General features: G+C 48.6%; 1 protein-coding gene across 3 annotated transcripts in view; it reads left to right on the top strand.

Moving 5' to 3' along the window:
- The first annotated feature begins 1,496 nt into the window (after window positions 1-1,496).
- Window positions 1,497-20,011, top strand: part of polr3e (polymerase (RNA) III (DNA directed) polypeptide E) — a 91,597-nt gene continuing 73,082 nt past the window's right edge. Inside the window, exons 1-4 of one of the 3 annotated variants that reach the window (XM_038819730.1) lie at window positions 1,497-1,624; window positions 1,768-1,873; window positions 12,165-12,260; window positions 19,878-19,928. In XM_038819730.1, the coding sequence (XP_038675658.1) occupies window positions 12,225-12,260; window positions 19,878-19,928 (87 nt within the window). In that variant the 5' untranslated portion in view covers window positions 1,497-1,624; window positions 1,768-1,873; window positions 12,165-12,224. The remainder of the gene's footprint in view (window positions 1,625-1,767; window positions 1,874-12,164; window positions 12,261-19,877; window positions 19,929-20,011) is intronic. The other 2 variants (XM_038819728.1, XM_038819729.1) reach the window with 2 other exon arrangements.

Raw genomic sequence — 20,011 nt, 5'->3', positions numbered from 1 at the left:
AATCCATCCCGACTTGGAAATACATCACTGTCTCCGGAACTCCCTTCCTAACTGCACTGTGGCCGTATCTACACCACATGGACTGCTGCGCTTCAAGAAGGCGGCTCGCCACCATAATAATTCTCAAGGGCATTGGTGGCCCAGCCAGGGTGGTCACCATACTGTGACAGAATACACTTTAAAAAACATCTTTATTATTGTGATAAGTAGCCTTACATTAACACTGCAATGAAGCTACTGTGAAAATCCCCTAGTTGCCACACTCTGACACCTGGCCGGGTACACACGGAGAATTCAGAATGTCCACTTCACCTAACAATGAGCTGGAGCCCTTATTTCACATCTCTAACTACCTTCCTGCACTCACTTCCTCATCACTGATGGCACGTGTGTGTCAATGTAATCAGTAAGAAGTCTTACAACACCAGGTTAAAGTCCAACAGGTTTGTTTCAAACACGAGCTTTCGGAGCACGGCTCCTTCTTCAGGTGAATGGAAAGGCTTGTTCCAGAAATGTTTATATAGACACAGGCACATAGACACAGACACATAGACAATGTAATCAGGACAGTGTTCGCTTGGAAATGTGCGGGTGTAATGCGGTCCACCGGCCGCCAGGGGAACTGTGGGTTCGGGTGTAATGCGGTCCTCCGGCCGCCAGGGGAACTGTGGGTTCGGGTGTAATGCGGTCCTCCGGCCGCCAGGGGAACTGTGGGTTCGGGTGTAATGCGGTCCTCCGGCCGCCAGGGGAACGGTGGGTTCGGGTGTAATGCGGTCCTCCGGCCGCCAGGGGAACTCTGGGCCCGGGTGTAATGCGGTCCTCCGACCGCCAAAGCCACTCTCCGTTCGGGTGTAATGCGGTCCTCCAGCCGCCAGGGGAACTGTGGGTTTGGGTGTAATGCGGTCCTCCGGCCGCCAGGGAAATTATGTGCGGATGTAACGAGGTCCTCGGTCGCCTGGGGAACTCTGTGCGGATGTAATGCGTTTTTTCGGCCGATTGGGGAACTTGTCGATGTAATGTGGTCCCTCGGCCGCCAGGGGAACCATGTCGATGCAATGCGGTCCTCCGTCCGCCAGGAGGAGGCTGTCGATGCAATGCGGTCCTCCGGCCGCCAGAAGAACCCTGTCACTGTAATGCGGTCCTCCGGCCGCCAGGAGGAAGCTGTCGCTGTAACGCGGTCCTCCGGCCGCCAGGAGGATGCTGTCGCTGTAACGCAGTCCTCCGGCCGCCAGGAGGACTTTGTCGATGTAACGCGGTCCTCCGGCCGCCAGAAGGACGCTGTCGCTGTAACGCGGTCCTCCGGCCGCCAGGAGGACGCTGTCGCTGTAACGCAGTCCTCCGGCCGCCAGGAGGACGTTGTCGCTGTAACGCGGTCCTCCGGCCGCCAGAAGGACGCTGTCGCTGTAACGCGGTCCTCCGGCCGCCAGGAGGACGCTGTCGCTGTAACGCGGTCCTCCGGCCGCCAGGAGGACGCTGTCGGTGTAACGCGGTCCTCCGGCCGCCAGATGACTCTGTGTGCCAGAATTCCTGTTATGAGTCGGGCCCACGTGTCGGTTCCATGGTTGCTACTCGGTTCATCCATTTCGCCGGCACCACCTGAGGGAGCGGGTGGCTGGAGAGCGTGGTGAGTACCGAGGCTCGAATCGTGGGCCTGGCCGGGCCTTATGCCGGCGGGCGGTAGTCAGGGGCCTCGGCTCAGAGTTAGGCGGCTCCCTGTCCTGCTGCGGGGTACTGACCGGCCTCTGTTTCTCACTCTCTCCGGTACAGGCCAGGACCCGGCATCTCCAACCTCCAATGAGGCCGCTCCATCCCAATGGTGTAAGTGGTCAGCGCGGCCTGGACGCCAGGAGTGCCTCCCGGGCACTGGCATCAGGTAAAGCAACAAGGATCATCCCCGGCCTGTCGGTGGGGAGGGAGCGGCTTTAGCTGCAGCAGCTTGTTGCCTTCACATTGCATCAGATGGAGCTGAGTAGGGGTGGGACTGCTCTGCCTGTCAGCGAACTCATCACCTTAACAAGGTGGGGGCAGCAACCCCAAAGCTCTTCAGTCACTTTTGTAATGTGGGAAACCCGGAATCCAACACGTTCACACCAAGATTCTGCAAACAGCAATGTGATCATAAGCTGATCATAAGTTTTAATGACGTTGATTGAATAATAAATATTGCCCAAGACACCAGGGAGAACTTGCCTTCATATAATGCTGCACCTGGGAGGGCAGACTTTTGGAAGATGATGCCTCCAACAGTATGGCACCCTGTGGTACTGACCCTCGTGCACTGTGAGGCGCCCTCGATACTGACCCACCGGCACTACCTCAGAATTGACACTCAGTGCTCCCACACCACTGACCCTCCATCACTGCGGTGCTCCCTCAGGACTGACCCTCCGTCAGTACAGCGCTCCCTCAGAATTGACCCTCTGTCAGTACGGCACTCCCTCAGGACTGACCCTCCGTCAGTACGGCGCTCCCTCAGGATTGACCCTCCGTCAGTACGGTGCTCCCTCAGGATTGACCTTCCGTCAGTATGGCGCTTCCTCAGGATTGACCCTCCATCAGTACGGCGCTCCCTCAGGATTGACCCTCCGTCAGTATGGTGCTCCCTCAGGATTGACCTTCCGTCAGTATGGCGCTTCCTCATGATTGACCCTGCGTCAGTATGGTGTTTCCTCAGGATTGACTCTCTGACCGACTGACCCTCCATTAGTGCGCCGCACTGCGGTACTCCCTTGGCGCTGGCACTGCGGTGCTCCCTTGGCGCTGTCCCTCTGGCACTGTGGTGCTCCCTTGGCGCTGTCACTGCGGTGCTCCCTTGGCGCTGACCCTCTGGCACTGCGGTGCTCCCTTGGCGCTGTCCCTCCGGCACTGCGGTGCTGCCTCGGCATTGGCACTGCGGCGCTTCCTCGGTGCTGACCGTTTGACTCTGCGGTTTGGACCCACCGTCATCGCGACACTCCTTCGCACTGTCCCTCCGGATTGTGGTGCTCACCGTCCGGCAGTACGGAGTTCCTTAGGCACGGATACTGCAGTGCCCCCCTCGGCACGGATCCTCTGGCACTGCGGCGCACCCGGAGGATACCCGCTCAGACACGGGGCGAAAGTGCAAACTCCACACAGTCAGTGACCCAAGCCGGAATTGAACCCAGGTTCCTGGCGCTGCGAGGCAGCAGTGCTAACCACTGTGCCGCCATGTTGCCCTGGCTTGTTATTAACTAAATGCTGAGAGCAAAGCTTCTCCTTTTATGTCAGCTCCTATTGCATGATTGTCATCTGTTTTCCCATTTTCACGTGAGCCATTCAGTGCAGTCAGTGCACAATCAGTGTACTTATTGTGTAATGCTTATCAGCTCTAACAGCATGCCACAGTCCTCAGAGCAGCCTCTTGCCAATTTGTTTGTAACATAAAAGCCCTTCCCGTATGTTTCTTAGAATTTACAGTGCAGAAGGAGGCCATTCAACTCATTGAGTCTGCACCGGCCCCTGGAAAGAGCACCCTACTTTTTTTTTAATAAACATTTTATTGAGGTATTTATGTTTTTATAACAATAACAGAAGAAACAGTGCACATACAAATATAAACATAGTGCAAAGGCCGTCTTCTAAGCTTCGGGCATGCGCAGAACATATGAACATGCTTCGCTGGTCCTTCCGCACACCTTGCGCACCTGTCTTCTATCCCAAAGAAGCTGCTCACCGGCCACTGTCATTGGGCCCGGTGAACGACCTTGAACTGTATCAGGCTGTGTCTGGCGCATGATGTGGACGTGTTGACCCTAAACGCATCCGCCCAGAGACCTCCTCCTATCTCTCCTCCTAACTCCTCTTCCCATTTGAGTTTCAGCTCCTCGGTCTGCATTTCCTCTGACCCCATGAGCTCTTTATAAATGCCAGAAACTCTCCCTTCTCCCACCCATATTCTGGAAACTACTCTGTCCTGTAGAAGGGCAGCACGGTAGCATGGTGGTTAGCATAAATGCTTCACAGCTCCAGGGTCCCAGGTTCGATTCCCGGCTGGGTCACTGTCTGTCTGGAGTCTGCACGTCCTCCCCGTGTGTGCGTGGGTTTCCTCCGGGTGCTCCCGTTTCCTCCCACAGTCCATAGATGTGCGGGTTAGGTGGATCGGCCATGCTAAATTGCCCGTAGTGTCCTAAAAAGTAAGGTTAAGGGGGGGGGGGTTGTTGGGTTACGGGTATAGGGTGGATACGTGGGTCTGAGTAGGGTGATCATGGCTCAGCACAACATCGAGGGCCGAAGGGCCTGTTCTGTGCTGTACTGTTCTATGTTCTATGTATCTCCCTTGGCGGTAGGAGTGGGAAGGTTGAGACTTGCCTACATAGACAATCTCGCGCCTGCAGGTACCTAAACTCATTCCCACCCATCAATTCAAATTTTTCCTCCAACTCCCTCAGGCTGGGAAAGCTCCCCTCTATAAACAGATCTCCCATCCCCTCGATCCCTGCTCTCTGCCATCTCCGGAACCCTCTACCCAGCCTCCCCGGGGCAAACCGATGATTAAGGCAGATTGGAGACCAGACTGATGGTCCCTCTGCTCCCACCTGTTTCCTCCATTTGCCCCAGACTCTCAGGGCTGCCACCACCATGGGGTTGGTGGAGTACCGTAAGAGCACCCTACTTAAGCCCCACGCCTCCACCCGTAACCCAGTAACCCCACCTAATCTTTTTGGACACTAAGGGCAATGTAGAATGGCCAATCCACCTAACCACATCTTTGGACTGTGGGAGGAAACCGGAACAACTGGATGAATCCCATGTAGACACAGGGAGAACGTGCAAATTCCACAGACAGTCACCCAAAGTCAGATCTGAACCCAGGTCCCTGGCGGTGTAAGGCAGCAGTGCTAACCACAGGAGGGGTAGTTTGGGAAAATGGCGTTGAGATAAAAGATCAGCCATGATCTTATTGAATGGCAGAGCCAACTCAAGGGAACAGATGGCCTACTCCTGTTTCCTATATTCCTATGAAACACAGTCTGGATTTAGACCTGGAGTAGGAACAAGAGAGGGAATATTTAATCTAAGAACAAGGGAGGGAATATTTAACCTGAGAACAATCAGTTAGTATTTAGAAGTAAATGTGGCCATGCTTCACAGACTATGAAAAAGAATTAAATCATGCTTATTCCAAAAACTAATAGACGTGTTGCTGAAATTCGGCATTAACAATAAAGATGTGAGATTTATACACCGCCTACATTGGGTCCAAATAATGAGCTTCAGACTAGAACATGGACAATCAGATATATTTCAAATGAAAAGAGCCGTACAACAAGGCTGTGTACTGGCATCAAAATGATTCAGTCTGCACACAACAGATATTCAGAGAATTAGCGATGTACTTCCAGAGTCAAAATTAGAGGCAATAACATGACGCTTGTGCCACACTGACCACACAGCTCCATTTGCAGAATCAGTGGAGGCCCTAGAAGAATATCTTAAATCGGGCAGCACGGTGCCCTAGTGCTTAGCACAGCTGTCTTACGGCGCTGAGGTCCCAGGTTCGATCCCGGCTCTGGGTCACTGTCCGTGTGGAGTTTGCACATTCTCCCCGTGTCTGCGTGGGTTTCACCCCCACAACCCAAAATGTGCAGAGTAGGTGGATTGGCCACACTAAATTGCCCCTTAGTTGGAGAAAAATAATTGGGTAATCTAAATTTATTTAAAAAAGAAAAGAAAAAAAAAGAATATCTTAAATCAAATAAAATCTAGAAGTTTTAGAATATCAATTGAGTACACACATCAAAAAGACATAAACAATGGTGGTCAGAGGGATACTTTAGAAGAAACTAGAGTGAAGATTGCAGTGGATGGTGTGACACTGAAACAAGTAAATAAGTTGGCTCCTGAGGCAAATTATAACTCAAACTTGTAACAAGGAAAAAAAAATCATTTGAAATTTTTTAAAATTTCTTTATCAGAGTTACAAAGCCAGAGCTCATGGTGTGGAGAGGGGCAAACCCTTAATCCAGCTCCTTGTCTGCTCCAAAAACAATTCAAATTGAATCCGATTGACGAGCCTCACAAGAGAGACATACCAGATCCAGGCATTACACCTGACCTCACACTCATCTCAGCCAAAAGGCGGAGAAGCGATAGGAAAACATTCATAAGACGCTACACATTTTACCCACTTGCCTGTTCGCTTCAGAACCTTGGATAATAAATAAAGATCTGTGGAAGTAAAGAGAGGCTTTGTAACGTGGATACTAAGACGCATGCTTAAAATTCCAAGCACAGACCATAAAACAAAAGAAGAGGTGCCTGAAAATTCAAGAGCAAAAAAATAATTCTAAAAAATGACATCCAGAAAAGAAAATGTCAGTATTTCAGCCACTTGATCAGAACTGAAAGCTAGATATCTCTGCCAGGTGATAAAATGGAGGGTAACTGAAAGATGAGTCGACCTCGGCTTAGGATGACGGTCACAGTGGTTGCAGATGAGCTACAGTGGATGTACGAGGGTGGCACAAGACAAACATGACCTACTATGTCAGGTTTGATTCCGGGCTTGGGTCACTGTGCGTAATCTGCACGTTCTCCCTGTGTCTGCATGAGTTTCCTCCAGGTGCCCAGTTTCCTCCCACAAGTCCTGAAAGACATGCTTGTTAGGTGAATTGGACATTCTGAATTCTCCCCCTGTACACGAACAGGTGCCAAAATGTGGTGACTAGGGTCTTTTCACAGTAACTTCATTGCAGTGTTGATGTAAGCCTACTTGTGACAATAAAGATTATTATTTTTTTAAATAGCATGCCTAACTAGCAGCAGTAGGACCTTCAAGTTAAGGACCAATGTATCTGGTCTGTTTGTAGCCATTATGATTTTAACTCTATGTAGAGTATCAAAGCCATCCATTTGATTCAGCAGCTCCATGAGGGTTCTGTGAATCTCCCTATCAGCCGAGGTGCTTTCAGAGAAACGGCGACCACCAATAGCATCTATCTCATCCATAAAAATTATACATGGTTGATGTTCCATCACTCACATGGCAGAATCTATAAAAACATTACGGCATGGTGCATTTATATAGCGTTCTGTGTCGGCTCTGGCTGTGTGGGTAGCACCCCCTTCTCAGCAGGTTGTGGGTTCAAGTCCTACTCCAGAAACTTCAGTGCATAATCTGGGCTGTCACTGGGATGTCGGAGGTGCAGTTTTCAGATGAGTCTTTAAATGGAGGCCCTGTCTGTGCTCTGAGGTCGATGCAAAAGATCTTGCGGTGGTATTTTGCAGAAGAGCAGGGGTGTTTCCCCTGGTGTTCTGACCAATATTTATCCCCTCAATCGGGGTTGATCACTACACCAAGAGAAACAGGTCATTAGCACGTTGCTGCTGCTGGGATCTTGTCTGCATTACAACAGTAACTGCACTTCCAAAAATATTTCTTTGGATGTGAAGCACTTGGAGATGTTCTGGGGATGTGGAAAGCATTGCAGCGATGCAAGTCTTTCTTAACTAATGTTGTGCTGTTGACTCTGAAACCTGAAGGTTTTGTTAGATTTATGTTGATTTATGTTGATTAGTAACAAGGAACAGGTTCAAGAGGCTGCCTTTCCTCTTGTGCTTTTGACTGAAGGATCTCGATAGAGGATATTATGACAGGTCATTAAGGTGTTGCCTGATGCGAGCAAGTACAGATCCGAAAGATTCAGTACGTGAGACATTATTTCATTGCAGATTGCGGGAGTTGCAACAAATTTTTCAAATGCTGAACAACTGAGAGCTGGGTGGATATAGGCATGCTGTTTCCAGGGGTCAAGAACACGGGGCCATTAATGTAAGATGAAACACAAGAGATTTTGAACAGAGAGCAGGAGTTGGGAATGTGGAAGTCGCTGCCAGGATGTGTGAGGTAGAAACTGTCCATTCAGGTGAGACTTGACAGGAGGATGAAGGGGAAGAGATTGAGCGTAGGTCGATATGATTAAAACTATTTGTTTGGAGAGTGGATGCTGACATGGACTGCAGGGGCCACATGCCCAGTTTCTGTGTTATAACTGTGTTCTTTCTTGGTTCAGTATATTTGCTGAGAGTCTCCAGCTGATGTGCTGTGCAATGCTTGGAAGATTTAACACAAATACAGGCTGCAATTATTCCAGGAGGCGCTGAGTGAAAGGCCAAACTGGTTTGTGTTAACCTGAAAATAAAGTCACTACCATGGCACCTAAAACAAACTTGCCAGCCCAGGGTTATCGGGAACTAACTGCTGGTCTGGGAGCTACATTTAAATGTTCCGCTAATGAGCCGCAGCTATAAGGCCCCCCGTTCAACACGGGAACTCGTATTTCTTGAAGCCCACGGGAGATGATCAATGATCCCCTGTGGTCTCCGTGAGGTTTATCATATCCTTCAATCCCGGGGCAATGAGGCTTCTGTCGTCACTTGGCAGAAGATCTCGAGTTGGCAGCAGGTGGAGTGGGGGTGTGAAGCGGACAGAGGGTGACGGGGGTGGGGGATGCGGCGGAGAACGACTCTTCAGGCCCCGCTAAGCTGAATCCCCTTGCTGGAGGTAGTCACAACAATGTGGTGTCAATGACGTGGTCTCTGCTGAAATGATCTCCATTGGAGAGGGTTCCCTGCTGCTCAGGAGGTCCAGGTATTTTTTCACAGCCTTTCCTTGGACTTTGACTTTGAAAGAAACTGGACCAGTTTTTAAAAAATAAATTTAGACTACCCAATTCATTTCTTTCCAATTACGGGGCAATTTATCGAGGCCAATCCACCTACCTTGCACATCTTTGGGTTGTGGGGGCGAAACCCACGCAAACTCGGGGAGAATGTGCAAACTCCACACGGACAGTGACCCAGGGCCAGGATCGAACCTGGGACCTCAGCGCCGTGAGGCCGCAGAGCTGCCCCCGGACCAGTTTTGTGCAACACAACCCATGGGATCCATTGGGAGTCCCATCTCCAAGGTATTTTACAAAACAGCAACTCTTATTCTGAATGTCCTCTGGAGTCATATTTTTTGGTCTCCTGCTTTTGCCCCCCCCCCCTCAAAATTTGTGAACTAGTAGGCGGAACCTGGTGCGCAGTCGTCATCCACTTAATTCCACTGGTGCACCTCCCGTTGTCGTTGGCAGCATGGTTCTATAATCAAAGTGGAACCCAGCCAATTTCACATCCAGAGAACAGCAGGCTGTTTCTTCATTCCGGTTTGGAATGTTTGAACTGCCCATTCAGGCAGGCTATTAGACAATGAATGGGACAATGTCGTTCAGATGTGTTTAATGCTGTTCAACCTGAATGCCTGAAATTCTCCACTGCTAAAAGGACCTCTGGTATGTCAGGGGTACGGAAACTTTACTGGAGATTTTCTCTTGTTAAAGGAGAAGTCGTGGAAGGCTTACAATGTACTTCCAACCATTTTGAGTGGGCATGACCACAATAAGGAATATCAATCCCAAGAACATGCAGCAAAGTCCACCACGTGCACCTGCACCCATTGTTTTCCTGGCCATTCTCATGGGTGCAAAGAGGTCAATGGTGGGAGCTTCTGGTTCTCCTGGCACAAGATTTCCAATGTCCATATTGAGCCTGGGCCACTAGACATAGCTCCTTGGGAGTATTTTTAACTTGGGTACCTCAGGGTATGCAATTCCGACAGGATTGGGTGCCAACCTGGGTGAGGACGACTATGTGGGCTCCCCACAGGGTGATGCCATCTTCTGTCATCCGTGGGGTGTTTTCTAATTCTGCCACTGAGGATCATGTGGTGCAATTTTGCCAGTGTGTGTCCTTCTGGGTCCACACTTGAATCTCCTTCGCGGATACTGGCAAGGTATCCAAGAAGTTCAAGGTCATGATGACTTCTTCCAAAGCTGGCAGAGGGACCAAGCATGTGGGCAGCAGGACGCGGCTGCATCTGATTTGGCAATGTGTCTTCCTGGGTGGTGCTAGAGAGAGAGTAGTCGTAGGTGCTAACATTGCCAAAAGTTGGATCCGAGGCGAGGCTATGGGGGAATATCGTCTGCTTTATCCTCTGGGTCTGCATAAATCTTTCCCCTTGCTCCCTTTATTTTACCACGGCCTTCTTGGAATACTCTGGGTATTTGCCAATGACCTCGTACAGTCCACTGGTTCCTTGTTTGAAAATTTGTAGATAGATCCTCTGGAGCCAATCTCTGCCCAAGATGTTGAATCCTGGTTCTGATACAGCTGTGAGCAGGAGTTGGGCCAACTGTTCCCATAGGTAACCGGGGTCATAGAGGTCCCCATAATCGCCAATGATTCCCCTGTATATGTGGGCAATCTAACCCTGCTTTCTTGCGGGCCTAGGAGCAAGATGTCTACCCGGAGATGCTGGAAGTTTGTTCCCCGAGGATGGAGATGGCAGCTCCCTTATCCACCTCCATTTCTAGGGAATGGCTGTTGAGCAAGAGTGTTATCTTTTTCGGGGAAACCTTAGGGTTGTGCAGTTTAGCTACATCGTTTCACCCTTTGCAGGCTGATCGACTTGCAAGGCCCGGGCCTGAGGTGGCTTTAGCTTCAGACTTGGGCGGCACACGTACTGCTGATTCTGGCAGCCTTACCTCAGCTGTGTCCTTTGGCCACACATACGCCAGTCTTGTGGCTGATGCTTGTAGTCCTCAGTGAGGCTTCCCTGGTACTTCTAGGTTTATCCTGCCATCTTTTGAGATGCCAGAATAACCTGACTGAATGTTGGGTTGGTGGTGGGTGTGACACGTGGGAGCCTTTCCTGGGAATGCTGTTTTTTTGGAATACGAATCGTCCTCTCTTTTTCTTCTCTCTCTCGCTTCCCCCCCTGCGAATGTGACTGTCCACTGGTGTTCCTGGGCCCTTTTCTCAGCATTCTCCAAGGGTAGTGCTAATTCTATAGCCCTTTTGAGGTCTATGGTGGGTTCTGGCAACAATTTTTGTATCACAGCATTATTGATCCCTTACAATAGCCAGTCATGTATCATCCCGGTCACGGATGGGCCAGACTTGCAGTATTCGGCCAGCTTCCTTAGCCTAGCGAGGAATTCTGTCACTGGTTTCTCAAGGGTCCTCCCAGCTGTGTTGAATCAGTAACGCTGGAGGATTATGGATGGCTTTGGGTCGTAATGGTTCTTTACTAGATCCACCTTGTTGAACATTTTAGTGTCAGGGCTGCAGGATAAGGTAAAGTCTTAATAATGCTGAACCTCCGGGTCCTGCATGCTATCAAAAGAATTACTTTGTTAGTCATCCCCTTCCATGCGGTTGGCGTGGAAAAGGAAGTGCATGCGTTCGGCATACTGGGGCCAGTCCTCCAAAACCACATCCTAAGCTCAAGCTTCCCAAACAAGGGCATTTCTGGGGTTTCATTTTTGTTTTGTTTCTTACTTGAGTTGACGTCGGGGAGTTTCAAAAAGGCTGCTCAGAATATCCCGCTTTATCCTCGTCGCCAATGTAATAATTCCAGGAGGCGTGGCGTGAAAGGCAAAAGTGGTCTATTTTAAACTGAAAATAAAGCCGCTATCATGGCATACAAAATAAACGTCCGAGCCCAAGACTATCAGGAACTGCCAATCCGGGTCTGGGAGTGACATTTAAAGGTCCCCAAACAAGCTCCAGCTGGGCAGGCCTCCACCCGCTGACCACGGGAATTTGTATTCTACGAAGCCTGCGATCAGTCACTGAAAATCTCCCAAAACAGCAAATGAAATTATTGGCAAAGGTCTGTTGGCCAGGTCAGCTCCCTGCTGCTCTCTGCCGTGAATCACAGGATGTTGTCCATCCAGGTGGGCAAGAACAGTTTAATTTTGTTTGAAAAGTCAGTGCTTCCTTAATGCCGCACTCATGTGTCTGCCTGGTATTAGTGAGCAAATCCTGCAATGAGCCTTGAACCATTGCCTAACTCAGATGAGAGTGTTACCGATTGGACCAAGGCTGACCTATGGGGAGAGCCGCAGACTGAAAGACTGTTTACATTTTGTCCCCAATGTATTTTGATCATATACCCATTCTGCCAAAGAGCAGTTTAGACCCTGTCCCTCTTCTCAATTCTAAATTAGATTAAGTGGGGGAGAGGCCAGAAGATGAATGTTTTGCAATTCAGTGGCATTGTGATGGGACAGGCTTGTGATGTTTGGGTGGCAGGGCTGGGTAATGCGAGTGGGGGAAATAGAGCTGGGCCACCCATTAATGCATCTTTAATATTTTAGGTTACAAAGCCTGAGAGTGGAACCAAGAAGCCGCCCAGCTCCCCCCCTCCTCATTGCAGCATGGCAAGTGAAGAGGATGATCCAATCATACGGGAGGTGAGTGACTGTCAAGGGGGCGGAGAGTTGCTCTGTTTCTTGTCTCTTCTTCAGAGCAGCCCATATGTTTACAAACTCCATCCATCCTTCTGTGTCGCTTGTTCAGTTTCTTGTTGGATGTTTTGGAGTTACAGATATGTAGATTTTGAGTTCCTTTATTGATACTGGCGCACTGATGAGCTTCTGTGCTGCATTTCAGTTTGAGAGTTCCGTTCAATAGTATCAGATGATGTTGCTGATCACTTGCTGCAGTGGGACAGACGTAGTGATACCCCTGGTACATTTCCAGCCGACCCATTCATCTCGCCTCTGAAATTGATATCCTTTACCCCAAAACCAGTATTGCCACCACATTTATCGCTGGTTTTAATTCCTCAATATTTCCTGGTTATTCTCAACCATCTGAAGCCACGTGTCTGCAATTCGGGTTGCGTTCTGATCTTTTGTCATTTGTATGAGAAGCGCCCGACTTTGGCTTGAGTGAGACAGCGACCGAGTGAGCATGTCTGGGAATTTGGTTCAAAGTGGGAATTAAACTGGCAAATCCTTTTCAAGTTAAGTAGCCGAGTTAAACAGGGAGCTGCCTGAGTGACAGTTAACTGTCAGTCACCTGAAAGCGCTTTTGCTTGATTAGTGTAGCAGGAAGCTAAGCTATCATGGTGACTCTTCACCATGTATGAAGCTCTGTGTAAGAAAGGTACTTTTTTTAAATGCACAATCGGTGAGGGGAGACTTTGGCCTCTGTGGGACTGAGGCCGAGTGGGTATATTTGGTTCAAAGTGGGAATTCAGTGTATGGGGGAAAGAGGAGCTCTTTTGCTTTTTGCCCTCTAACATTCTCAGCCTTGAGGAAGTGGTCTTGCCACCAGCAGATGAGGCTGGTTATTTGGCGAGTATTTCACCTGTTTTTTTTGGGGACGGGGGGGGGGGGGGGGGGGGGGGGGGGGACGACAGGAAGCTAGTCCGCTGATTGGCTCATAAGTCTTTGGTGTAAGGGGCTGTGTGGCAAACCAGCGTCTGAAATAAAGGCTAGAATTTTCCAGTATTCAGGATTCTCTTCCCGCTCGTGGCGCACCCCCACCCACGGGTTTCCCAGTGGCGTGGAGCAGCTTTTTAAAAATAAATTTAGAGTACCCAATTATTTTTTCCAATTAAGGGGCAATGTAGTGTGGCCAATCCACCTTTCCTGGGTTGTGGGGGCGAAATCCACACAGACACTCCGGGGAGAATGAGCAAACTCCACGCGGACAGTGACCCAGAGCCGGGATTCAAACCCGGGTCCTCAGCGCTGTAGGCAACAATGCTAACCTCTGTGCCACCGTGCTGCCCTGGCGTGGAGCAGCTTCATTGGAAATCCCATTGACAAGCAGCGGGAAGAGAGAATACCGCCGCCAGAAAGTGGTGCGCAGCCGAGAAACATGCGGCTGGGGCACGGGGGAAACCAGAGAATTCCGCCCAAGGTAAAGTTGTGGTCAATATAGTAAACTAATGCAAGTAATCCAAATAGAATAAAGTTAAGTCATGGCAGGGCAACTCAGTCAGGTGGAATGTATGTCACGTAGTATGTGCAAAGTCATGGTCGCAACTGATGCCTAGATAATCGTATGTGTGTGTGATGAAGGTAAGGGATTGTCATATTTTATATTTTTTGCAGCAATGTTATTAAAACCTGGGTTACAATTCTTACAGACAGTATGTCCGCTAAAGCTGTGATTAAGGGGTCATAAAAATGAGGCAATCATTGATTTTTCAGATGAAGTGTTCTGCTAATGGAATATTGTTTATGTTTAAAGTGGGCGGCCTGGTAGTTCCAGCTTTGGATGACTGTCTGTTTGGAGTTTGCATGTTCTCCCTGTGTCTGCGTGGGTGACCTCTGCGTGCTCTGATTTCCTCTCACATTCCAAAGATGTTCAGGTTAGATGGATTGGTCATACTAAATTGTCCCTTCGTGTCTAAAAATGTGTATGTTAGGTGGATTGGACATGATTAATGCACGTGGAGTTGTGGGGAGTGGGCCCAGGCAGACTGTCCTTTCATAGGGTCGGTGCAGACTCGATGGGCTGAATGGCCCCCTTCGGCACTGTAGGGATTATATAACAACTCTGGTGTAGATAATATGAGGGGTATTGTGTTTGGTCTTGGCTTAACGGGTCATCTTGTGGGAAGCAACAGAAGATTATCTTGTGCTTTGGGTACAGATGATATAATTAAGGGGAGGAGCCAGGCCTGTCTGAAAAGATAGTTCTTCCTCGGATTTTAATCTGAACAGAGGTGTTTTAGTTTTGGACCTGAAAGGTTCTCTCTCCAAAGGTTCTGCACAGAGAAAAGCAAGTAAGAAACCTTGGTGTTAACTTTATTCATGAGTGGTATTGGGATTATATTGGTTTAATAGGAATAGAGGGACAAGTTGAGGAAGTATGTTAAAATTCCTCCTTTTACTTAAGAACTGTTGTAACTGTTAACAGTAAAGCTATTTTGCTGTAGTTAATGTGGTTAATTCTCTATTTAAATTAAAGTTTGTTTTAACATAAAAAATACTCATGGGTCAGTGCAATCACTACTGTGGTGTAATAGAACATACAGTGCAGAAGGAGGTCATTCGGCCCATCAAGTCTGCACCGACCCACTTAAGCCCTCACTTCCACCCTATCCCCATAACCCAATAACCTCTCTTAACCTTTTTTTGGTCGCTAAGGGCAGTTTATCATGGCCAATCCACCTAACCTGCACGTCTTTGGACTGTGGGAGGAAACCGGAGCACCCGGAGGAAACCTATGCAGACATTGGGAGAACGTGCAGACTCTGCACAGACAGTGACCCAGCGGGGAATCGAACCTGGGACCCTGGCGCTGTGAAGCCACAGTGCTAGCCACTTGTGCGACCGTGCTGACCCATGATTAATAATAATCATCGCTATTGTCACAAATAGGCTTCAATGAAGTTACTGTGAAAAATCCCTAGTCGACCTGTTCGGGGAGGCTGTTTGGTGTAGGGGGGCATTGTGGCACAGTGGTTAGCACTGCTGCCTCAAGGTGCTGAGGACCTCGGTTCAATCCCGGTCCCAGGTCACTGTCCGTGTCGGGTTTTCACATTCTCCCTTTGTCCGCATGGGTCTCACCCCCACAACCCAAGGATGTGCAGAGTAGGTGGATTGTCCACGCTATGTTGCTCCTTAATTGAAAAAAAAAGAATTGGGCACTTTAAATTTTAAAAATGAATTAAAAAATCACCTCTGTGATGCAATAACATTTCCTCACAATTTTACAAATTGCAAATAGTTGTGTTCTTGTCGGGATTCCAACAAAAATTCTGGATTGGTCTGGGATCCTAACATGCAGATGGTGCTGCCAGCTGCAGCAACTTGAGCTGCGAATTTTAGAGCTAGAGCAGTGGCTGTGTCACTGTGGTGCACCCAAGAGGCTGAGAGCTCCATGGGACACATTGGCTGACTGCAGATTAAGGGTTTAGTGGCAGAGAGGGAATGGGTGACCACCAGGCAGTCCAAGAGACCGAGGCAGCTAGTGCAGGAGTTTCCTGGGATCCTGCTCAGAAATCGGTTCTCCATTTTGGAAGCTGGTGGGGACTCTGGTTCCTCAGAAGAGTGCAGACAGAGCCATGTTTGTGGCACCTCGAGCGGCTCGGCTGAACAGGATTGGAAGAAGAAGGTGGGAAGAACAATAATGATAGAAGATACATTAGCTGGGGAACAGACAGACATTTCTGCGGCTGTAGATGTGACTCCAGGGTGGTATGTTGCCTCCCTGGTGCCTGGTTCAGGGATGTCACAGAGCAGCTCTAGGACATTCTTCTGGGGAAGGGTGAGCAGCCAGAGGTCATGGTCCACATTAGTACCAAGACTTGGGTAGGGAGGGGTTGGGGGCCTGCAATCAGAATTTAGGGAGCCAGATAGAAGATTAGCAAGCAGGACCTCAAATGTAGTAATCCCCAGATTACTCACAGTGCCATGTGCAAGTGAGCACAGACTTGGGAGGATAAAACAGATTAATGTGGGGCTGGAAACATGGTTCAGGAAGGAGGGCTTTAGATTCCTGGGATACTGGGACTGTCTCTGAGGGTGAGGACACCTGTACAAGCCAGGTGGGATGTACCTGAACAGAGCTGGGGTGCAGTGGCAGAGTGTTGTCAAGAGGACTTCAACTAACTGGACAGGGCTGTGTGAACCAAGAGGAAATGCTACAGAGGAATACCAGGATGCACAAAATACTGGGACGGACACGAAGTGAATGCACGGAGAATAATAAATGAGATTACGGAATTACAGGTGCAGATTGCCTTGCGGAAATATAATGTTGAGGCTATAACAGCGGCCTGGCTCAAGGAAGGACAGGACTGGGTGTTAAATATTCCTGGGTACAAGGTATTCAGAAAAGATAGGAAAGGAGGGTTGGTGTTACTAAATAAGGAGAGCATTACAGTGCTGGCGAAAGAGGATGTCCCAGAGGATTTAAGGACCGAATCAATTTGGCTGGAACAAAATGGCCACCAACCGGCATGGCTCTGGCTGAACCCCCAAAATCCCTGACATTGTATAAATTACATTGCTCGCTATAGTCTGTAGATCGCCATCTAGTGAGGAGGATGTAGAAGAACAAATCTAGATGGAAATTACAGAGAGGTGCAAACATTATAGAGTCGAGATAATGGGGGACTTTAATTACTCAAATGTAGACTGGGGCAGTGGTCGTGTAAAGGACGGAGAGGGGCAAAGTTCCGAGATTGTGTTCGGGAAAAGTTTCCACACCAGTAGGTGTCCAGTCCAGCAAGAAAGGAGGCACTATTGGGCCTGGTTCTTGGAAATGAGGTGGACCAAGTAGATGAAGAGTCAGTGGGGAACATTTAGAAGACAGTGATCATTGTTGCATCATAGGGTTTAGGATGATGATGGGAAAAGCCAATAGGCAATCCAGCATAAAAAATAATTAACTACGGGCGAGCCAACATCAATGGGGCAAGAATGTAGCTGGGTTGGATAGACTGGAATGAGAGGTTGGCAGGAAAACATGTAGCTGAACAATGGGCTACCTTCAAAACAGAAATGGTCTGGACTCATTCAAGGTATATTCCCTTAAAAGAGAAAGGTAGGGAGCGGCACAGTGGTTAGCACTGCTGCCTCACGCCGCCGAGGTCCCAGGTCACTGTCCATGTGGAGTTTGCACATTCTCCCCGTGTTTACATGAGTTTTGCCCCATGGATATGCAGCCCAAAGATATGCAGGGTAGGTGGATGGGCCACGCTAAGTTGTTCCTTAATTGGAAAAAAATGAATTGGGTACTCTAACTTTATTTTTAACGAAGAGAAAGGTAATAGCAAACAAATCCAGAACATCCTCTGGCAAAGGCAATAGAAATTGAGATAAGGAAGAAAATGTTTGCTTATGACAGGTGTCAGGTGGAAAATACAGCTGAGAACCAAGAGAAATACCGATGGTTCAGAGGGGAGGTGAAAAGGCACGTTACAGAAACGAAGGTTATGAGACAAAAAAGGGCATCCAACATAAAGGGGAATCATAAAGGGTGATAAAAGGAGTAGTAGGGTTGATTAGAGACCAAAAAGAGAATTTACATATGGGAACATGGCTGAGGTATTAAATGAATACTTTGCACCTGTCTTTACCAAGGAGGTGGAGGCTCCCATGGTCATGGTGACAAACGAGAAAACTCTGTCCCGAGAAGGTGTAAAACTGATCAGGAAGTATTGAATAGACTGTCGGTACTGAAAGTTTACAAGGCACCAGGACCAGATAAGTTGCATCCAAGAATATTGGTCGGCACGGTAGCACAGTGGTTAGCACTGTTGTTTCACAGCGCCAGGGTCACAGGTTTGATTCCCGGCTTGGGTCACTGTCTGTGCAGAGTCTGCACATTCTCCCCGTGTCTGCGTGGGTTTCCTCCGGGTGCTCCGGTTTCCTCCCACAAATCCTGAAAGACATGGTTGCTAGGTAAATTGGACATTCTGAATTCTCCCTCAGTGTACCCGAACAGGCTCCTTAGTCCTTAAGCCTCCAGTCCATGCTTCTTGGCAAACTGATTTGCATCTTCAGGAGCATCCACGTAATCTCTGTTCTTGAAGGTCATCCGAAGATTAACTGGGTACACATCAAATTGCACATTGCTTTGTGTGCGGGATTGGCCTTAGTAAACATCGCACACTTGCTCGCCAACTCTACCCTAACATCCAGGCATATTCTGATGGCGTGGCCTCCCATCTACAGTTAAGATAGTCCTTTGCCCATCTCAGGACCTACTCCTTGTCCAGATATCGAGGAAACCTGACCATGATGGCATGTGGTGTCTCTCCAGATCTAGGCTTCTGCCTCAACAAATGATGGGCCCAGTGCAATTCAGGAGTGGTCGGCAAGACCCCTTCCCCGGCCACCTTTCCAAACATATTAAACGTATAGTCTGAGTTTGAGCCCTCCAGGCCCTCTTGCAACCCAATGATTCTTAAGTTTTGCTGTCTGGAGCAGTTCTCCAGATTGTCAACCCTGGCCATTTGCACTTTATGTTCTTCAGCCAGCAATGCCATCTCTGTCTCAGGGAGATAATCCAATCAGTATGATCAGAGAGCGCCACCTCCATCCTCTGTATCGTCACACCTTGTACCTCTATCCGTCGGTCTATCTTTTCCAATGATGCAGCAGAAGCCTCCCCCATGATCCTCCCTGCTGAGGCTCGAGAAACATCTGAGCCTGACACCGATCTCTTGCCTGATCTCTGCCATGTATTATATTTACTGGACACTACTTGTATGAGGGAATCCTATCCCATCAAACTAATCTAATTTCCTCCCAAAAATCACCCATAAAAGAAGCAAAAAGGCCAAATTGAATGTACCCTGACGGGAGCCGCCACATGTGTGACTGCTCACCACAAAGCCACCACTGCAACTCTCCTTGTAAACATAAGCACGGCTTGAAAGAATGATAATGTTGCTTTTACGATATCTTAATTGAACCTCCTGCAGCCACAAAGTCTGGCCATCTTTCAAACCAGGGTTAAAAGAAACATATTACTGCAGCAGATACATATAATACAATATATATGCCAAATTCTTACATTCGTCACACCTGAAATTCGGCCAATTGGAAGTGTGTACAGGGCAGACAGGCTGAGCAAATGGTTCATCGGGTAGCACTCTTGTCTCTTAAGCCCTATATTTTAGATTCATTCCCACTTCAGAGACGTCTTCACCCATAAATCCCGTCTGACACTCCCAAGACAATACTGTGGGAGTGCTGCACAGTTGGAAATGCTCTCTTTTGGATGAGAGGATAAACCAGGGCTTCCTTTCTCTGGTGGTAATAAATGATTCCAGGAAATCTTTTGAATAAGAGTAAAGGAGTTGTCCCCAGTGTCCAAGCCAATCTTTATCCCTCAGTCAGCATTATGAAAACAACTTATCTGATCGTTATCACATTGCTCTTATGGAAGCTGCCATGCACAAAATTGGCAGAAGGTGAATTGCTATTAAAGTTAAAATGAACGCATTGGGATTGTGTGGGGCAAATGCAAAGTGAGCTGAAGTGAAGTGTGTTTATAGGAGATATTTGGAACGACCCATCGACTTTCCCTGACAATGAATCTGTCTTTGCTCTCAGATCGAAGTACACCTGGCCAAGAGTCTAGCGGAGAAACTGTACCTGTTCCAGGTGTGTCACGCCAGATTCCTTTATTCTGCACTTCATAGTAATTTTAATCTTTGACACTTACACTCTGTGAGAAAGCTGTTCCT

The sequence above is a fragment of the Scyliorhinus canicula genome, chromosome 15, assembly GCF_902713615.1.
Source record: "Scyliorhinus canicula chromosome 15, sScyCan1.1, whole genome shotgun sequence".
Classification (NCBI taxonomy): domain Eukaryota; kingdom Metazoa; phylum Chordata; class Chondrichthyes; order Carcharhiniformes; family Scyliorhinidae; genus Scyliorhinus; species Scyliorhinus canicula.
This window is presented reverse-complemented; position numbering and strand designations above follow the sequence as displayed.